Here is a 21,724-nt window from a genome sequence, read left to right on the forward strand (position 1 = left end):
TTGGTCACATTTATGCTCTTCCTGTGGCTAGAGAATGGCTAGCAATTCAGGGGAGAGATGGCAGTGGCCTGAGTGACTATCATGACGACTTCCACAGAAATGCACTTCTCACCCCAACACATGCAGCAGAGGTCTTGGGGTTTGGGGAAGAGTTGGTGGGAATTCAGGTTCTGTGTCTCCCACTCTGGTCTTTTGACCTTTGGAGAAGAGAGCCCAGCCTCCCCCTGAATTGGTCCTTCAGCCCTCTGCCTGCAAAACCATCTCAGGCTCTTTCCAGGAGCCAGATATGTAGGTCTGGATAGGAGTTTTAGCAACCAGCTCCCCACATGTCCCGTCCAGGGAGGGCTGAGCGTGCCTTTTGTCCAGGCCTTGGCAATCACTTGCACTAGTGTGGAAAAGCCAGGCCTTGCACTAAGGGGCAGGGAGGCACTGAACTAATACAGCCACCTGTGAACACCTGGTGCCAGGTGCAGAGAGCCTCAACTAGAGCCTCAAAAGAGATCATGGGATAAGTAGGTGGCTCCTTGGCCCTGGGGTTTCTTGTCTATTTCCCTTTGAATTTCCTGGAAATTGGAGTCCCTTGAGAGACTACTCCATTTTCCAGCTCTGCTGGGTCAATAAATAGCTTCACTTGCCACCCCTTTATCTCAGGACTGATGGACGTATGTCCCTGGGCTACCCAAAGATTGCCTTAGCTGTGCACATGGCAAACACAACCACAGTGGGTCATTCCATCAGACCCCATCAGGGACCCAAAAAAAGGAACTGAGAGGTAGCTGACTCTACCAAGGTCCACAGCAGCACTGGCCCTCAGCCAGCAGAATTCTTTGTGGAGATGTCATCCTTCTGGCTATTTGTTGGGGGAGGGGTAAGCATCATATGGGGAATTAAGCAAACAAGCAGAATTTTCTAGGTCAGAATTTGAGAAGGGCACACAATTTTCTGATACTCTTCTAGCATGAGCTTTCAGTCATTACACACAGGTCTGTTTCCAAGAAATCATATCCAGAAGCAAGTATCACAATGAGAAAACCCTTGGGGACCAGCTGTTCCTTTCAAGAAGAAAAGAACAAACTCTCATGTTGAAAATGCCCCATCAACATCTTTGAAGCCTCATAGTAAACAAACAAAAGCTTTATTTTTTTTTTAGTTCATTAAAAAATAACAAGGGCCTTAAAAAACAAACCAAGACCTTAGACCCATTGCTCCCCCCTGTATTAAGCAAAGTAGCCCCACAGGAAGATGGCACAGCTGATACAAACAATGCAGTTGACATCCAGAAGGGTTTTCACAATGGCGTTTTCCTCCAAGGAAACAATGATGGACTCCATTTTTCTTGGGGGCGCCTCTGTGCCTTTGCTGCTCATGCCACACAGCCATAAGATGGCTGCCACCACTTTGGACTGCTTTGGGGTTACATCACCTAAAAAAAAAAATAGCAAAGAAAGGTCAGAGAGGGGTTGTGACTCCCAGAGGAAGAAGAGGACACTAGCCAGATGTGCTCCTGTGGTAACATAAGTACTTATGTGTCAACCCTTCCCATCCATGAGTGCCACATCCATAGAGTCAACCAAACACAGACCGAGAATATCCTGGGGAAAAGGCACTGGGCAGTACCAAACATGTACAGGCTCTTCTTGTCATTAGTCCCCAAACAACACAGAATACGTAATCTGGAGCTGATTTCAAGTATATGAGAGGGTGAGCAGAGGTTATAAGCAAAGACACCACGGATGTCGGTGTCCACAGGAATCCTGGACCCAGTCCCTCAGATTTAAGGAACAACTATGTTCATTAATACCTTAAATCTGGGCACTGGCATTTTCAGAAGCTCACTATCTTCAGACAAAGGGTTAAAGGCCCAGACTGACTTGACCACCATACTATCGTAAGGTGTGGCACAACTGGGTTTTGGACCCAGCTCTGAAAGCCCCTCCTGTGTCACACTGGCTGAAGAGAAATGAGCACTTTGGTGGAAACTATTTTTCCATTTAGAGCTGAGGCTGTCACCAGGCAGCCTGTGGAGACCAGACAGGTGGTATATTTGAGTGGGGGGAGCACATTTGCACATTGAACAGATTGAAAGTCTTCACCTCTGCCAAGAAATACATTCTCTCTCATTTTTCTTTAAATGCATGACCTTCTGGGGTTTCCCACTTGAGGCTGACACAGGTTCATATCCACAGTAACACACACACATACATCATGGCAACCCTCAGACTTAGGGTCACAGAGTAACACAGACTGGGGGCACATCTCATATCTCCTGGGCAGCAGCTTAACAGCTTTAGATAACTTTCACCATGTAGACTGTGGGCCCAGTGTTGCCAGACTGTCCCCTTTTTTTTTCAAGAGAAAATGGAAATTTGGAATCTTTAAGTGAAATCTCCCAATGTTGAAATTAAACTTACTTGTCAAGTTTGTTTCCTCTTGCAAATACTCACATTTTATTAAAACAGTAGGTGGGCCAGTTTGAAACCCCTAATTTAGAGAGCACTGTAGTGCTCCAGCACTACAGCCTGTGATACAGGGTCCCAGAAGGATTGAATGAATGACATTTTAGTAGGCACTCAATAAGTGTTTGTTATTATTGCTCTTCTGAGTCTCCTGTTGGAAGTTACTGAAGAACACTTTTCTGAGGCAGGGCATGGTAGCTCACGCCTGTAATCCCAGCTACACAGAAGGCATAGGTAGGAGGATAACAGTGTTCAAGGCTAGCTTAGGCAAAAAGTGCAAGACCCTATCTGAAAAACAACCTAACGCAAAAAGGGCCGGGGGTGTGTAGTTCAAATATTAGAGTGACTGCCTAGCAATCACAAGTTCCTGAATTCAAATCCTGGTACCAAAACCAAAACAAAGAACAACTTTCTGGTGACTGGAGGAGGGGGAGGACTGGATACTGGAGCTAGAGGATGCTAAACTTCCAAGTCAGTCCCCTTTTGTGGCTTATGATTTGATGAAAACTTTCCCCTGAAATACATGCTTCTTTGAGGCTGTTGCTGTAACTGAGGCCAGAGGCAACTCACAGTTGTGGGTTTTGGATATGTTTTCTTGAACCATCTCCAACTGGATGCTGGTGCTGGTGCCCTCGGGGGTCCTGTTTTGAGACAGGGTAGGAGGCGGGAGAGTTGCTGGCGGCACCTGGTTCTTCTGGACGATGGAGTCGTGACGAGTGAACCAGGTCAGGCGACTGACCTATGGAGCAGAGAAGGATTGTGAGGTACAGCTGGGGGGCTGCCGTCTTTTCCTCACAGCCCCCACCCAGCCCCCAGCTGAGCTTTCATGCTGTGTTTTTCCTTCCCTTATCTCACCCTCCTGCACTCTTTAGAACCAAAGGACGTCTCCCCTGGAAGCTGAGAATCAAAAGACGTGGGAGGTGGAGTCTGATGAATTTTCTAAATCCTGAATCTAACTGTCCCTGTACCCCGCTCTAGACTTTGCAGCTTTTTGAACATTCGATCCTTGCTGCATAAGTCAGCATGAGTCAGTGTTCCGTCATTCGCAACAAAGAGTCTCAGCAGATATGGCCGTCTACCCAAATGTACCATCTCCTTGGACGGTGGCTCTGTGAACCAGCTCACGGTGCACACGGTGATCAGGGTGGTAGATGACAGAACCATGGAGAAGTAGAGGTAGTGGACATCCTTTACCACAGCTGGGCGCTCATCTGGCTGGTCACACCGAGGCTGTGCGTAGATAAAGTCCAGAACCAGCCTGACCAAACCTAGAAGCAGGCCTAAGATGAGGCCAGAGAAGGCACCCTGCAAACCAGAGCAAAGCAGGTTAGAAATACCCAGGCCTTGGGCCTCCAGAATCTGTCTCAAGAGAACCTTTCTTGTGACAGTCACTGCATGCATCTGTGATTTGGAAAGGTTTGGAGCCACTTATGTGTCTTTCACAAGTACAGTCATCTACTGGCATCTTCAAGGGATTGGCTCCAGGACCAACTTTTTGGTTCAACTGTTGTTTTGCAGTGCTGGGGTTTGAACTCAGGGCCTTTACCTTGAGCCACTCCACCAGCCCTTTTTTGTGAAGGGTTTTTCTCAAGATAGCTTCTCACACACTATTTGCCCAGGTTGGCTTTGAACTGCGACCCTCCTGATCTCTGTCTCCTGAATACCTAGGATTACAGGAGTGAGCCACTGGTGCCTGGCATTTGATTCAGATTTTTGTTTAAGTATTTTCAGTCCACTGTTGGTTGCATCTGTAGACACAGAATCTACAGATCTGGAGGCCCAACTGTAGCAAATCAATTACATATTTGTACTTATGCCTTCCTCATTTGGCTTCCTTTGTTAGTGACAAAAATGTGTCAAGAAGCTGATGTGGGCTGGTGGGCAGGGGGTGACTCAAGTGATAGAGCACCTGCCTAGCAAGTGCAAGGCCTGGAGTTCAAACTGCAGTAGCACCAAAAAAGAAAGTAAAAAAAAAAAAAGAAGCCAGGTGGAGTGTACATGGCTATAATCCCAGCAGTCAGGATACTAAGCCAGGAAGATCAGCGTTCAATGCCACCTTGGGCTAAATAGAGAGACTCTCTCTCTCAAAAAAAAAAAAAAAAATCAAGATACCTCTGAGAACCTCCCATTGCCTTTTTTCTTTTCTTCTTTTTTTTTTTTTGGACTGATTTTTTAACTCAGGGCTTCGCACTTGCAAAGCAGGTGCTCTACCGCTTGAGCCACACCTCCAATCCATTTTGCTCTAGTTATTTTAGAGATGGGGTCTTGAGAGCTATTTTCCCAGACTGGCCTTGAACTTCAATCCTCCCAATCTCAGCCTCCCAAGTAGGAAGGATTACAGACATGGGCCACCAGCACTTGGCCTCATTGCCTTTTTCAAAGGCCAGATGACACCTCCCTTTGTCTCTGACTTACAGCTTGCCTTCCCTAAGCCCTGAATCCAACCTCCCCACATGCCTCCCTCTAGAGTAACCCCCATCTCTCCTCGCCTTGAGAGCAGTGGAGTCCCTGAATGGCGAGGTTGGTGCAAACCTTTTCATTGGTCCGCTTCCAGAAACATCCCATGATGAAGACCACAGCCACAGGCGGCTGCAGGTAGGAGCTGATTGCCTGGATGTAGATGAAGAGCTGCCCTCCATGACTGGCTTGGACCACAGGGATCCAGAGGATGGACACCAACACCAGCAGAAGGACAAATACCCTGCTCAGGATGGAGACGGCGTCTGGATTAGTTCCGCCCTCCCTGAACATTCACCCTCTCCTTCTTACACAACGTTTCTGAGGTATAAATTACGTACCACAAAATTCATCCCTTATAAGTGTACTTTTAATAAATAACTTTTAATAAATTGATAGAATTGTACAACCATCACTATAATCAAGATTTAGAATATCCATCATACCAAAATTTCCCTCCACTGCCGGGTGCAGTGGCTTATGTCTGTAATCCCAGCTATTTGAGAAACAGATAAGATCACCACCAGTCCACACAAAAAAGTAATACCCTATGCCAAAGAAGAAACCAGGTGTGGTGGTGCATATCTGTAATCCTAGCTACATGGGAGGCACATGTAGAAGGATCACAGTCCCAGGCTATCCCAGGCAAAGAGCATGAGACCCTATCTGAAAAATAACTAAAGCAAAAAGGGCTGGGGGGAGTGACTCAAGTGGTAGAGGGCCAGCCTAGCAAGCACAAGGTCCTGAGTTCAAATCCCAGAACAGCCACAAACAGAAGTCCCCTTAAACCCATTTACAGTTTATTTCTGCTCTGACCTGACACAACTACTTACCTGCTTTCTGTCTCCATAGGTTTGCCTTTCTGGTCTTTCCTATAAATGGTATCACACGGTGCGTGGTCTTTTGGACCTGCTTCTTTCACAAGTCTAACGTTTTCCGAGGCTCCTCCATGTTGTATTGGCCTTGTATCCCTTTCTATGGTTGAAGAGTAGTCCGTTGCCATGGATACACCATCCCCTGTCCTTGCTCATCCTTCACGATTCGCCACACATTTGGGTCGTTTCCCTCTTTCTGGCTGTTGTGAACACCACTTCTGTGCTCACATGTACACAAGTCTCTGCAGACTTTTTCCATCGCTGGGCCCGCCGGAAGGTTAACATTTTAAGAAACTGCCAGCTTGTGTGTTCCCATTGGATTGTCTGTCTTTGATTACTCCCACCCCAGCGGGTGTGTGGTGGTTTCCCTTCGCAGCTCTCCATTGCTCTTCTCTCGTGATGAGCATGGTTGAACGTCTTTTCAAAGACTTTTTAGTCATGTACCTATCTTCCTTGGGGAACCGTCTACTCCTGAAGGTTTTGGTTGTTGGTCTTGTTTTAATAGCACTTCAGATATTCTACATTACAAAACCTTTATCATATATATGGCTTGCAAATATTTTCTACCAGTCTGTGGCTTGCATTTTCATTTTTCTTTCTTTCTTTCTTTATGTAACACAAGCTGGACTCAAACTCTTGATTCTCCTGCCTCAAACTCCTATGTGCTTTTTCATTTCCTTTTCCTTTCTCTCTTCTTTCTTGGTAGTACTGTGGTTTGAACTCAGGGCCTCACACCTGCCAGGAAGGTGCTCTGCCACATAAACCACATCCCCAGCCCTCTTTGCTTTAGTTATCCTTTGGTAGAGTCTTGCATTTTTGCCTGAGCTGACCTGGATCGTGATCCTACTGTCTCCACCTCCTAAGTGGGTGGGATTACAGTTGTGAGGCACTGCACCTGGTCCTTTTTCATGTTCTTTTTTTGTTTTCATTTATTCATATGTACATACATTTGTTTGGGTCATTCTCTACCCTGCCCCCCACCCCTTCCCTCTTCTCCCTGTCCACCTCACTTTCAGGCAGAACCTGTTCTGCCATTTTCTCCAATTTTGTTGAAGAGTAGACAAAAGCAATAATAAAAAGACATAGTGTTTTTGCTAATTGAGATAAGGATAGCTATACAGAGAGATTCCTAGCTTTGCTTCCATGCACAAGTGTATTACAACCCAATCTGATTCACCTCTACCAGACCTCTTCACTACTTCACGGTCACCTTCCCACATTGACCTCTGTCATTTAAAGATTACTGTATTAGCTCCTCTGCAGTGGGGACATCAAACACTTTCAAGTTTTGGGTTTCCTACCTATCCCTACTCCTCCCGTATGTGCTCTCCCCTTAGCGTGTGACCCAAGTCCTACAACATTGCTGCATTTGCCCTAGATCTAAAGTCTGCATATGAGGGAGAACATATGATTTTTGGTCTTCTGAGCCTGCCTAACTCACTCAGGATGATGTTCTCCAGTTCTACCCATTTACTCATGAATGATAAGATTTCATTCTTCTTCATGGCTGCATAAAATTCCATTGTGTATAAACACCACATTTTCTTAATCCATTCGTCAGTGGTGGGGCATCTTGGCTGTTTCCATAACTTGGCTATTGTGAATAGTGCCACAATAAACATGGGTGTGCAGGTGCCTCTGGAGTAGCCTGTGTCGCATTTCTTTGGGTATACCCTCATGAGTGGAATTGCTGGATCATATGGCAGATCTATGCTTAGATTTTTAAGAAGCCTCCATATTGTTTTTCCAGAGTGGTTGCACCAGCTTGCATTCCCACCAGCAGTGTATGAGGGTTCCTTTTTCCCCACATTCTCGCCAACACCTGTTGTTGGTAGTGTTTTTGATGATGATTATTCTAACAGGGATGAAATGGAATCTTAGTGTGGTTTTGATTTGCATTTCCTTTATGGACAGAGATGGTGAGCATTTTTTCATGTGTTGTTTGGCCATTTGAATTTCTTCTTTTGAGAAAGTTCTGTTTAGTTAAGTTGCCCATTTCTTTTTTGGTTCATTGATTTTGGGAGAGTTTAGTGTTTTGAATTTCCTGTATATTCTAGTTATCAGTCCTTTGTCTGATGCGTAGCTGGCAAATATTTTCTCCCACTCTGTGGGTGGTCTCTTCAGTTTAGAGACCATTTCTTTTGTTGTGCGGAAGCTTTTGAATTTTATAAAGTCCCATTTGTCTATCCTTTCTCTTAGTTGCTGAGCTGCTGGGGTTCTATTGAGGAAGTCTTTGCCTATACCTATTGCTTCCAAAGTATTCCCTACTCTTTCCTATACTAACTTCAGAGTTTTGGGTCTGATATTAAAGTCCTTGATCCATTTTGAGTTGATACTAGTACAGGGTGATAAACATGGATCTAGTTTCAGTTTCTTGCAGATGAATAACCACTTTTCCCAGCAATATTTGTTGAAGAGGCTGTCTATTCTCCATCATATGTTTTTGGCGCCTTTGTCAAAAATAAGGTGGGCATAGTTGTGAAGATTCATATCCAGGTCCTCTATTCTGTTCCACTGGTCTTCATGTCAGTTTTTGTGCCAGTACCATGCTGTTTTTATTGCTCTTGCATTGTAATATAGTTTGAAGTCGGGTATTGTGATACATCCAGCATTGCTCTTTTTGCTGAGTATTGCCTTGGTTATTTGAGGTCTCTTGTGTTTCCAAATGAATTTTAGGGTAGATTTTTCAATCTCTGTGATGAATGTCATTGGGGTTTTGATGGGAATTGCATAGAACATGTAGATTGCTTTTGGGAGTATAGCCATTTTTCTATGTTGATTCTATCAATCCATGAGCAGGGGAGATCTTTCCATCTTCTGTAGGCTTCCTCTTCTCTTTCTTCAGGGGTTTGTAGTTCTCCTTATAGAGGTCATTCACATCCTTTGTTAAGTTTACTCCTACATATTTGATTTTTTTAAGGCTATTGTAAATGGAATTGTTTCCATATATTCTTTCTCAATTTGTTCATTGTTGGTGTATAGAAAAGCTAATGATTTTTGTAAGTTGATTTTGTATCCTGCCACCTTACTGTAGCTGTTTTTGGTGTCTAGGAGTTTTTGGGTGGAGTTTTTTGGGTCTTTAAGGTATAGGATCATGTCATCTGTAAATAGGGATATTTTGACAATTTCTTTACCTATTTGTATTCCTTTTATTTCTTCTTCTTGCTTAATTGCTCTGGCTAGGAATTCCAGTACTATGTTGGATAGGAGTGGAGATAGTGGGCACCCTTGTCTTGTTCCTGATTTTAGGGGAAATGGTTTCAGTTTTTCTCCATTAAGTATGATGTTGGCTATAGTTTTTTCATATAAAAAATGTTGAGGTACTTTCCTTCTATTCCTAGTTTTCTTAGAGCTTTTATCATGAAGTGGTGTTGAATCTTATCAAAAGCTTTTTCTGCATTTATTGAAATGATCAAGTGGTTTTTGTCTTTGCTTCTTTTAATGTGGTGTATTACATTTATAGATTTGCATATGTTGAACCACCCCTGCATCCCTGGGATGAAGCTGACTTGGTCGTGGTAAATGATCTTTCTGATATGTTGTTGGATTCAGTTTGCCATTATTTTATTGAGAATTTTTGAATCAATGTTCATTAAGGAGATTGCCCTATAGTTCTCCTTTTTAGAGGTGTCTTTGTCTGGTTTTGCGATGAGTGTAATACTGGCTTCATAAAATGAGTTAGGCAGTGTTCCTTCCCTTTCTATGTCATGGAACAGGTTAAGGGGAATTGGTATTAGTTCTTCTTTAGAGGTCTGAAAGAATTCATCAGAGAATCCATCAGGTCTTGGACTTTTCTTTTTGGGGAGACTATTGCTGCTTCAATTTCATTTTGTGTTATAGATCTATTCAGGTGATTAATATCCTCATGGTTCAAATTTGGATGGTCATAGGTATCTAAAAATTTGTCCATTTCGTCAAGATTTTCAAATTTATTAGAATACAGGTTCTCAAAGTAGTCTCTCTGATGATTTCCTGGATTTCCATGGTGTTTATTGTTATCTCCCCTTTTGTATTTCTGATTTTACTGATTTGGGTTCTTTCTCTCCTGATTTTAGTCAGGTTTGCCAGGGGTTTGTCAATCTTGTTTATTGTTTCATAGACCCAGCTTTTTGTTTTGTTGATTCTTTGTATTTTTTTTTGTTTCTATTTCATTAATTTCAGGCCTTATTTTTTTATTATTTCACTCCTGCTTGTTTTGGGATTTGCCTGTTCTTATTTTGCTAGGAATTTGAGATTAAGCCATTGATTTGAGATTTTTCTCTCCTTTTAATATATACACTCATGGCTATAAATTTTCCTCTTAGAAATGCCTTTGCTGTGTTCCATAGGTTATGGTAGGTTATTTTTTCATTTTCATTAACTTCCAGGAATCTTTTAATTTCCTCTTTTATTTCACCAATGACCCATTGACCATCGAGCAATGTGTTGTTCAGCTTCCAATTGTTTGCATGTTTTCTACTGTTGTTTTTGTTGTTGAGTTCTAGTTTTAATGCACTGTGATCAGATAGAATGCCTCGGATTATTTCTAGCTTCTTATATTTGCTGAGGCTTGCTTTGTGCCCTAAGATATGATCAATTTTGGAGAAGATGGTCTGCTGAGAAGAATGTATATTGTGCAAAAGTTGGATGAAATATTCTGTAGACATCAGCTAGGTCCATTTGATCTATGGTGTGATTTAGTTCTATTATTTCTTATTGATTTTTTGCTTGGATGACCTATCTATTGGTGATAGGGGGGTATTAAAGTCTCCCACTACCACTGTGTTGGAGTCTATATATGCTTTTATCCTTCAGAGTATATTTGATGAAATTGGGTGCATTGATGTTGGGTGCATATAGGTTGATAATTGTGATTTCCTTTTGGTGTATTTCACTTTTTATTAGTATGGAGTGTCCTTCTTTATGTTATTTGATCAATGTAAGTTTGAAGTCTTCTTTGTCCGAGATAAGTATTGCCTGCTTTGGGGGGCCATTGGCTTGGTAAATCTTCTTCCAGCCTTTTACCCTAAGCCAGTGCTTGTTTCTGTCAATGAGATTGTTCTCCTGTAAACAACAGATTGTTGGCTCTTCCTTTTTAATCCAGTTTGCCAAATGATATCTTTTGATGGGGTTTGTTAACATTCAGTGTTAGTATTGATAGGTATGTTGTGATTCCTGTCATTTAGTTGTTTTTGTTGTTTAAGGGTTTGATTGAGTGCAGCTGAATCAATGTTACTCTGATTTCTTGTCTTTTCTTCTCCTGTGTTGGTACTGCCTGTTCTCTCATGGTTTTGTTTGCTTTCATTTTCTGTGTGCAGAATTCCTTGAAGAATCTTTTGTAGTGTTGGCTTCGTGGTCATGTATTGTTTTAGTTTCTGCTTATTGTAGAAGATTTTATTGCTCCATCTATTTTGAATGATAGTTTTGCTGGGTAGAGTATCCTAGGGTTGAAGTTATTTTCATTTAGTGCCCAGAATACCTCACTCCATGCTCTTCTTGCTTTTAAGGTTTCTGTTGAGAAATCTGCTGTGATTTTGATGCATTTACCTTCGTATGTTATTTGTCTTTTCTCTCTTACAGCCTTCAATATTCTTTTTCTATTCTCTGTGCTTATTGTTTTAATGTTAATATGTTGTGGGGTAGTTCTATTTTGGTCAAGTCTGTTTGGTGTCCTGGAGGCTTCCTGTACCTGAATGGACTTTCTCTAGATTTGGAAATTTTTCTGTTTTATTTTGAAATTATTTTAAATTATCTCTGAATTTATTTTGTTGAATATATTATGAATTCCTTTTGCTTGCATCTCTTCTCCTTCTTCAATGCCCATGATTCTCAGGTTTGATCTTTTGATGGAGTTGGTGAGTTTTTGCATATTCCTTTCACAGGTCTTGAGTTTTTTGACTAGTAGTTCATCAGTTTTTCCTTTAATTCCCATTTTATTTTCAAGTTCTGAGATTTTGTCTTCTGCTTGTTTTAGTCTGCTGGAGTGGCCTTTTATTGTGTTTTGTATTTGTTTCATTCTTTCTTCTGAGGTTTTCCGTATCATGGATTACTTCCTCTTTAATATTGTCAATTTTCATCTTTAATTCATTTATCTCTCTATTTATAGTGTTCTCTGTTTCACTTTGGTGCTTATTTAGGGCTCCTATGAGTACATTTATTTGTTTCTGTGCCTTCTTGTATTCTTTATTTTTGGTGTCTTGGAATTTCTTGAGTGCCTTTTGTACATTTTGGTTGACTGTGTCTAGTAACATCTCCATGAAATTCTCAGTGATTACTTGCAGGATTTCTTCTTTGAGAATGTTCTTGTGGGTATCATTGGGGTCCTTGGTGTCATTTATTTTTGTTTTGTGTGTGTGGTTTTTTTGTGTGCATGTGTGGGACTGGGGTTTGAACTCAGGGCTTCACATGTGCAAAGCAGGCATTCTACCACTGGAGCCACTCCAGTTTGAGTTTGTATGCTGTCCTCAGGTTCTAGAGATCAGCTCTGCAGCCCATCAGCTGTCCTGCTTTGGAGTTTGGTTTTCACTGTGTTGGTTTACTGGGGGTTTGTTTCTTTGCCTCACCCCCTTTCTCTGGAGCAAGGTCATCAGCTGGTGATCCATCAGCCGGCCCCCTGCTGTCAGTGTTTTGTGATGGTTTGCTGATTATTTTTCAATTTTGCAGTGTTTTTTGACTTTGGGTGTTGTTTACTGGCTCAGGAGATGAGCTTTGTGGACTGCTCTCTGCCCTATTTCAGGCAGCAGCTTATCACCTGCCCACTGTCAGCCCTTCTGCCTTTCCAGCCTTTGTTTACTGAAAGTTCGCATGGAGATCAGCTCCTTGCAAATCCCCCCTTCTCCAGTGCACTTACAGCACCTCGCCCCCTCTGCTATGTGTTAGTTTTCTGTTCCTTGTTTACTCAGTTTTTTGGTTTTTTGTTTTTGGGTTTTTTGTTTTTTTGCAGGGTGGGGGGTCAGTCTGTCCAGAGGCTATGTTGGTTTATCCCAGGGATGGCTGTGGGAATACCACATGATGTTTGGTGCTCACCTGTTGGTCTGCTGAATGTCTGCCAAGCAGGTTTGGAGCTGGCATCCAGCAGCATGGGAACCCTCCTGTTTTCTCAGTGTAATGTGGCATGGAGAAGCTTTCCATGGGCTAGGGGTTCAGTGTGTCAAAGTTTTGATTCTTCTTGGTGCTTTATTTCTGCCAAGTATGGCTCCAGCATCTCATCAGGATTTTTGATTTACAGAGCTCATGCTGTCTGCTTTTGTGCCCTAGTTGCCATCTTGGATCCTCTTTCATGTTCTTTAATGGTATCTTTTGAAGTGGAAATGTTTTAGCTTTTGATGTATCTTTTTTTTTTCCTTCATGGTTGCCTTTGGTGTCATATCTAAAACTCCCTTTTCCTGACCCAAGGCTGAGGCAGTCCTCTGGTGCATCTTCATGAGTGCTTATTGGATGTATTTTACATAAAATTTACATGTTTTTCTTTTCAGCTCCTACCATTGGGCTCCAGGACTTTTTAGGAAACTTGGTTATAGAAATCACTCCCCATGCCTCAGCATCGCCTCCTCCCCATTGTCATTCAGGTCCCAGCCCAGGTTGGGGCTCCTCTGAATGATTAGTTCCCTGACTGCCCATTGGAACTCCTTAGGTCTCTGATGTCTGTTTACTCCTCCTCCTCCTTAGCTCCATGAGCCAGCAGCTGTTGTCCACTGGTGCCTGGTCCATGGGAAATACTCACAGAACATCTCTTGGATGAAAGAATGATTTACTCATCCTTAGAGTCCTGCAGCTCCTTGCGTTCCTCTTCCAAGGAGGCTAGAGCAGCCCAGATACACCACTGACTTGACTTTGGCTGTGCCTGGGCTCAGTTTTCTCCTCCCTGACTTCTCACTCCCCTGCCTGCTCTGCCTTGCTCCCCCTCACCCACGTAAGACCTTACCTGCCCACAATCATGAGTTCCTTCTCTGATGACCGTGGCCGGATGTGAGTCCAGAGGTCCATGGTGAAGATGGTGCTGGCACTGTTAAAGATGGAGGTGAGGGAGGACATGAGAGCCGCCACCATCACAGCCATCATGAGCCCACGGAGTCCTAGGGGCAGAAGGGAGGTCTATGGGCTTCATGCTTTCTGGCCACACCTTCTGCCTTCACTCATGACCCTGTTACCCCAGGCCCCAAGCCAGCTGATCCCAACAGTCTCATCTCTGAGGAGGCAGAAGCTCAGGGGAGATGCTTGGGCAGGGTCCCTGGATAGCCAGAGAGTTGGGGCTCAGCCTCTGAACCCAGAGATAATTCCTGCTCACAGTGCTCCCATCCTATCTCTTCCTCAGATGAGAACCTAGCCAGTGTTCTCCTTTCTGGGTGCCCAGGGGACTCAGTGTGGGGGCAAGGGGACATTACCTGTAGGCAGGAGTTCCAGCACAAGTTTGGGATATGCAATGTCAGAGCAGCCAGTCGGGTTGCGGCAGACTGTCCAGCAGATGTCCGGGTGTGCACACGCCACTTCCTCTACAGAAGAAGCAGGCACAGAGTGGAGCAGGCAGCCTCCAGCCCCCAGCCCAGCTGTGCACGCCTGACCCAGGCTAGCACCAGAGTACAGGTTGGTTGTATGAGGGCTTAGAGCTCCATGAAGTAGAACAGAGCCTTATTCATAAACTGTGATCTTGTTACCTTACTTTCTGAATTTTCATTCCTAGTCTGTAAGACTGGGATAGTTACATCGCTCTTTTTCATAAGAGCGGGAATTAAAATGATACAGTTTTTAAAAAGCTTAGCACCAAGTGTGACACATAGGAAAGGCTGAGAGCATGCCAGTTACTGCCACTGTATCCAAATAAAGCTGAGACACCTCATAGCTGATCATACTAACAGTGTCGTACATCAGGCTCCATCCCCCTGACTGACAAAAAATGGGACAAAAACTATTCCCTTCTGTGGTGAAGTTACTTATTGCTTGACACATGGCAAACACTTTTGGGGGGGGGTGGCAGTAGGGTTTCAACTCAGGGCCTTATGCTTGTTAGGTAGGTGCTCTACCACTTGATCCATGCCTTCACCCCTTTTTTGCTTTTAGTTATTTTTCAGATGGGGTCTCCTTTTTGCCTGGGGCCAAGCTTGGACCACAATCTTCCTACCTATGCCTCCTGCATAGCTAGAATTACAGGTGTATACCACCATACTCAGCTTGTTGGCTGAGATGAGATCTCAGTAACTTTTCCCTGAGTTGGGCTTGAACTAAAATCCTGATCATTGCTTCGCCATAGCTGGGCATGGTGATGCAAGCCTGCAATCCCAGTTCTTGGGAGGTCATCCTCAATGATCTAAGGACCCCCTGTGAGGCCTCACCTCTTAAAGGTCCATAATACTGTCCAGTCTTGCTACCCTGGGGACCACACCTTACATATGGACCTCTGGGGATACTCATCCAAACCACATCATCTATTGTCATGTGTCAAGAGTTGCTTTCAACTTTATGAATCATTATTATCCCCACTTACAGGCAAGAAGAAAAAGCAAAAAGAGATTTCATGACATGTACCAGGCAGAGCCAAGACTCCAAGTCCACACCCCCAACCACCACACTCTGCTGTGAGCATCTCATGGGCACTGGCCCTCAGCAAGTGCTCAGTGAACACCAATTGCTTAAAGTCATGTTCATATTCATCTGTCAGGCCTTGCTCAACAGGTGCATATTTTCCCTCTGGTCAGCACAATGCTCACATGGCAGTTCTTATTCCCCTCATGGTTCTTCCAAGATGTTTGTCCCTTCCCTTGGATAGGACCAGTGAAGGAAGGAGAAACTCAGGCCCAGATTTCAGCACCAGGGACAGTGCCTCCACCCCCAACCCCCCACCGCCTTTCCCAGCCTTACCTGTTAATTCTGAAGGGGCTTAAGTCATTATTAATAAACTGGGCCAACTTCCAGATCACTTCATCCTACTCTTTCTTTCCTTCTGTGGAACACCAGTAGGATAAGATGTCAGGGAGGAAACTTTCCACCTTACAAGTACCTTTGGTGGATGTGGAGGAAGGCTGCTGTAAAAGGGGAAGAGAGGCTTCCTCCCGTACACAGTACCTGTTCCTGACACTGTACTGACTCCCTGTCACTTTGCCCTACTATTCAGTATTGTTAATCCCCAGGGTACAAACTTGTCCCTTTACCACACTGTAAATAAATAAATAAATAAGTTGGTCAGGCATGGTTGCTCAAGCCCGTGATCCTAGCTACTTAGGAGGTGGAGATCGGGAGGGTGGTGGTCCAAGGCCAAGCTGAGCAAAAATGTCATGAGACCCCATCTCAACAAACGTCTGGGTGTTGTGGTATGTACCTGTCATCTCTGTTACATGGGGAAGCACAAATAGGAGAATTGTGGGTCAGGCCAACCCAGGCATAAAGTGAGAACCAATCTCAAAAGTAACCAAAGCAAAAAAGGCCAGCAGAGTGGTTCAAGTGGTAGAGCTTCTGCCTATCAAGTGTGAGGCTCTAAGTTCAAACCCCAGTATCACAAAAATAAAAGTAAATTAAGTAAAAAAAGTTAAGGCAAAATAAAAACAAAAGAAAGTCAAGGACTTAATTTTCCTTGGTATTTGTTAAGGAAAAACACCCCCAAAAGGTTTCCTTTGACCTAACATTACCAAAGCACTGAGCTGAAACATGAGCATGGGTTTTACCATGAGATAAACATCTGTGTATCTTGTGGTATGAAAAAATTCAGTTGAGGAAACCCCCTAGTGAATGTCCACTCAGGTTAACTGTGACACCGCTAGGATTTGCCTATGGAACTAGTGTTGGGGAACAGCATGGAGTCAGTAAATGCTTGATGGAGACACCTTGGTTTAATCACCAGAACAGGATTCCAAGCCCTCTGTGCAGTCAGCAGTATGTTTAGAACATGGGGTCCGAGACAGATGACCCCTTCATCCAACTGTCTTCTCACCTGGAAAGAGGATGCGGCTGACCATGCCAGGGAACACCATTATGAAAAGGGGAAGGACCTTCAGGTATGCAGCCATCAGGGAGGCTCCTTTGGCATGGGACATGTTCTTGGCAGCCAGTGTCCGCTGAACAATCACCTGGAACACAGGGAGGGTGGCTGGCGGTGGAGATGGCTTTCTCTCCAGGCAGACTAGCCGTGCATAACTCCTTAGTAGGTGTGGTTGACTTAGAATCCTGGTGTGCCTACCTTCTCTTTAAGGAAGCATCTCTGTCCTATTCTCAGTCCCTGTGGTCTAACTAGGGTAGCTATGACTCCGACTCCTTTTTCTCCTTTGTCCAAAGTTAGACCTTGCCAGTTGGAGTTCTCCACAGAATTAGGTCACCTCTCTGGGCACCATGATCAGTTTAGAAAAAGCAAGCACCCAAGGCAGCTCAATCAAAGTGTTCAGTGGACCTTACTCCTTAAAAAGGGCAAAGGAAGAAGGCCCCATACTCCCACAGTGGAATTGCTAACTGTGTACCTGTGGGCTGCATCTCTTCCATCCTATTGGGACACCTCTGTGACTGACCACATCCCAGAGGACTGAAACCCAGGAGGTGGAGGAGAAATAATTTCTGATGATTATCAGAACCTAGCAGTGCCAAGTCCGGTTTACAATATGAACTCTGAAGTTGGAGACAGAGCATGAGTTCAAATCCTACCTCCCCACTTTCTGACTATCTGACCTTGGGCAAGCAATGTCACCTCTCTTTGCCTCAGTTCACTCACCTATCAAATAAAGATAAGACCACTAAACGAAGTAAAAACATTTAGAGTACATAGGATGGATCCGACCTATAGCAACGACCCACAAGTAAGAGTTGCCACATTCTACCTGTAGCATCCCAGACATGGAGCTTAGTTTAATCAGTACCCTGAATGGAAAGAGTGTCCAGAAGTGGGATTTGCCCACACCCAACACCCCACACCACACCTCTAATATTTTGTAAGATTCCACAGTGTATATTTCAGGGGAAGGAGGGTGGCACTTCAAGAGATGTTTCATCTGCAGAATCCACAGGACTGGACTTGTGGGTCCAACTAGTTGCCAGAGTCATCAAAATGATTGGGAACACTGTAAAATATTCAACCTTTGCTCATGGCCTTACTGCAGTAACAGTGACCGAAACTGAGCCAGGTGGACAAGGGTCAAAGACACACATTCAGCTAGTCAGAACTCAAAGAAGCCCTGGTTTCCCAATTGGGACATTATTATTCTATAACTTTCAGACCCAAAAAAGGATAGTGGTTGAGAGGTTCTTGAAAAATCACATCTCAGTTGAAAAAAAAGACCTTGAACTAAGAGGAACGAAAATGCAATCTAGGTGAGTGTGGTGGTGCACACCTGTAATCCCAGCACTCAGAAGGTGGAGGAAGGAGGATCAAGAGTTCAAGGCCAGCCTGCGCTACATAGACCTTGTTTCAACAAACAAACAAAACTGATCTAAATATGTGAGAGGAGGAAGTAGGAGGAGCTGTATCTTCATCTGTCATGGTATCGACACACCTTATCTTCATTTGTTCTTCCCACCATAATCCACAAGTTTTCCCATTCCTCTGTTGGGAAAAAAAGGGAAGAGAGCTACTGTGGTGGAGTTTCCACACAGAAACTCAGCTGGGTGCAGGTTCTCAGAATCAAGAGAGCATCAGTTGATAATGTGGATGGAGTGACTGGAAGGGCAGACCAGCCGAGCTGTGGAGCCTGCTCCTCCAGCTCTTTGTGAGCTTCAACAGCTCCTTAACCCCTAGGCCTCAGCTTTACCATCTGTAGCATGGGGTAATGATTGTGCTTGGGTTTAGGGTATCCAGCAGTTCTTAAACAAGAGAGCAATTGTGATTATTGTCATTACTGTTGGCAGATGAAATTAGAAAAAGAAGTTCCAAGAGGTCAACAAAATAGAAGGGATCCAGAATTAGGTATTGGGTGCCATATCAGAGAGCTAGAAGTCAACAGCTCAGAAACATGAAAATAGTGACCACTGGGCCAGTGAAGGAAGCAGGAAGGCCTTGGGGGAGTTCCTGCACACATGTCATTGTCCACGGCTGGCTTTTGTGAATGGCTTTTTCCTGGTGGCCAAAGGGGACAAATCCAAGGCAGAGAAAGCAAGCACAGGAAGGAGGATAGAGTGGAAAGGAAAGGGCTCCAGTCTCCACCAGGAGGGGCCTGAGCTGTTGCTGCCCCTAGACTGGAGGGTCGGACTTGGAGCTTCTGCACAGGGGATGCCTGGGGTTTCTCTTGACCCCTCCTTCAAAACCTCCATTTTGAGTGGTTAGCTCTTGCCAAGGTCCATCCATTTGGTGTTTTCTGAGTGGAAAACCAGTACCCCCAAATCCTTTCTCATTCAGTCTTCAGAATGAACCAACTTGAGCTCAGAACTTTATTCTTTTCTTAGGTTTTAAGTCTCGGTGCATCTGGAGAAGTTACAGAGAACTTGGTGAGTTACCAGGGCCTTCAGGTTCAGTGAACTAGGGCTAAGGAGGAAAATATCAAATGGTGACCATTGTCACAATCTACCCTTCTAATGATTTTCAAGAATACAGTACTGTGTTATTAACTATAGTCACCACGTACAATAGATGTCTTAAGCTTTTTCCTCCTGTGTAACTGCACTTTGTGTCATTTGAGTAACATCTTCCTAACTCTCTCCATCCCCAGTCCCTGGTAACCACTATGTTACCCTCCACTTCTAAGAGTTTGACTTTTTAGATTCCACATATGAGTGAGATTGTGCAGGATTTGTATCTGTTGTGCCTGGCTCATTTCACTTGGCATAATATCCTCCACATTCATCCCTATCTCACAAATGTCAGGATTTTCTTCTTTTTTAAAGCTGAATAGTACTCCATTATATATGAATACCACATATTTTCTTTTATCTGTTCATCCATGGGTGGACACTGAGGATATTCCATATCTTGACATATTTTAAAAAATATTTAAAATTTTTAATTGACACCTAGAAACTGTACATATTTGTGGGGTACAGTGTAACATTTTCAATGCCTGTACACAATGTGTAATGATCAGATCAGGGTAACTGGCACATCAGTCACCTCAGACACTCACCATTTCCTTGTGTTGGGAACATTCAAAATCCTCTCTACTAGCTATTTGGAAATATCCAATTAATTGTCAACCATCATTATCCTGCTGTGCTGTAGAATATTGAAAGTTATTCCTCCTTTCCAGCTGCTCCTGTGTGGGGAGCGGATTATCAGAAGCCCACGGGAACGTGACATAGCACAACTGTGCCCACTAATCAGCAGGCTGAGTTTGGCGTGGCCCCACCTGCAGATGCAGTACAGCTGCTTCTCCTAAGTGTTTACATTCAGAGAAGCAGGAACTCAGGTTTCTTGTTACAATGTCACGTGCCCCGCCAGAACTGCTGCTCACCACCTTGTTTACCACTGGATATAAAAGACTTGCTGAGGGAGGGTGTGTGTGGGGGGATTGATGGAGGATTTTGATTGGCTGTTGCCGACGCTGGCTGGTGTCACTCCATCAGAGCAGCTTTCTGCTTTGAGAACTTTATACACACACAGGCTTTAGAAAAGCTAAGCTAAAGGAAAGCTAGAGAGAACATGGGACAGTGCAAGTCTGAGTGCCAAGACTTTAAGAGAGATTAAAGAGTGTGAGTCTAAGGAAAGAGACTTTAAAGAATAAAAAAGAGTACTTTAGAAGCTAGGTTTTAAAGAATTGTAAAGGAGTAAGGCTTTAAAGAATAAGAGAAAAGAAGCAGAGTAAAATGAAGAGAATAACAGAGAAAAGAAGGAATGAGGCTGTTGTGCGTCTCCATCTGGGTGCCCAGCACACCTGACCCCAACTTTCTGCATGCTCATCTATCGTTTGTCCTTTCTGCATCTCCCGTCACCCCCAGTTAGCCCAGTTAGGTCAGGAGAACAAGGCAGCGAGAGAAAGCTCACTCCACTCCTGTTTCTATTAACCATCCCCTCCACAACCCCTCGTTCCCACACCTTCTCCAGGCTCTGAGAATCACTATTCTATTCTCTACTCCTTTGAGATAAACCTGTGACTTCCATGTATGAGAACAAGCACTTTCTATTTTTGTGTCTGACTTTTTTCATTCAACATAATGTCCTCCAGTTCCAGCTGCAAATGACACAATTTCGTTCTTTTTCACAACTGAGTAATATTCCATTGTGCATATATACCAGTTTCTTTATCCTTTCATCCATCAATGGGCACCCAAGTTGATTTCCTACCTCAGCCCTTGTGAACAAGTGCAGGCATCTCTTAATCATACTGATTCTGATGTCTGGATAATATACACAGTAGTGGAATCGTTGCTTTATTAGATGCTGGAAAAGGCAGCTAAGAGAGAGTTTATAGCTTTGTGAAACAAAGTCCTTTCCACTGGAGGTCTGAAGCCATGTCTGAAAGCTGAAAAAGACTCTGGCTTCTAGTGTCATGAAGTGGTGTCTCCCAGTGTGGCTTTAAGAGGAAGCTGAATAATTTTCAGAGTAAGTCATGCTGCACTGTTAAGAAAGCACGCGCCCAGGGAGGACATTACTGTCTCCAACATCCCTGAAGCCCAAGCAATGGAGCATCGCTTACTCGAGCGCTGTGAGGACAAACTGAATTCCTGCAGATGATCAGTGGCTGTCACACTGGATGGCATCAGTAAATGTTTAAATGTCATTGCCCTCCTCTCCTTCCTCTCCCATCTCTGCCCAAGACACTGTCAATTGGTGAACGACGGTTGTCAATGTTGGTTTGTTTTTGCTCAGTTCTAAAGGGAGCCCAGGTAAATGACTGGCTGTGATGTGCATCTCCTGGGCAGCCCCAACACAAGGAACCAGGACATTCTTGAACTGTGGCATCCAGTTCTGCAGAAGCCCTGTGTGGTTGACCACAGTCAGTGTGAGAGGGGAGTTTGGGCTTCTGGGCCCCTCAGCCCTGCATGGCTTTTGGAAGGTCAAGTCCTCTTGGGCTAAGTCTTTAGGTACAATGTAGGGTGGGTGGAGGTGGCCTTCAC

At 44.0% G+C, this 21,724-nt stretch overlaps 1 protein-coding gene across 1 annotated transcript in view; it reads right to left on the reverse strand.

The window, feature by feature from the left end:
- Positions 1 to 1,118: 1,118 nt before the first annotated feature.
- Slc5a11 (solute carrier family 5 member 11) overlaps positions 1,119 to 21,724 on the reverse strand; it is a 60,561-nt gene continuing 39,955 nt past the window's right edge. The window contains exons 11-17 of the mRNA XM_020159732.2: positions 16,689 to 16,824; positions 14,152 to 14,259; positions 13,692 to 13,842; positions 4,989 to 5,157; positions 3,546 to 3,761; positions 3,027 to 3,195; positions 1,119 to 1,423 (exon numbers count right to left, since the gene is read on the reverse strand). Of these exons, the coding sequence (XP_020015321.2) occupies positions 1,218 to 1,423; positions 3,027 to 3,195; positions 3,546 to 3,761; positions 4,989 to 5,157; positions 13,692 to 13,842; positions 14,152 to 14,259; positions 16,689 to 16,824 (1,155 nt within the window). The 3' untranslated portion in view covers positions 1,119 to 1,217. The remainder of the gene's footprint in view (positions 1,424 to 3,026; positions 3,196 to 3,545; positions 3,762 to 4,988; positions 5,158 to 13,691; positions 13,843 to 14,151; positions 14,260 to 16,688; positions 16,825 to 21,724) is intronic.

Source organism: Castor canadensis, chromosome 17 (genome assembly GCF_047511655.1).
Source record: "Castor canadensis chromosome 17, mCasCan1.hap1v2, whole genome shotgun sequence".
Taxonomy (NCBI): Eukaryota; Metazoa; Chordata; class Mammalia; order Rodentia; family Castoridae; genus Castor; species Castor canadensis.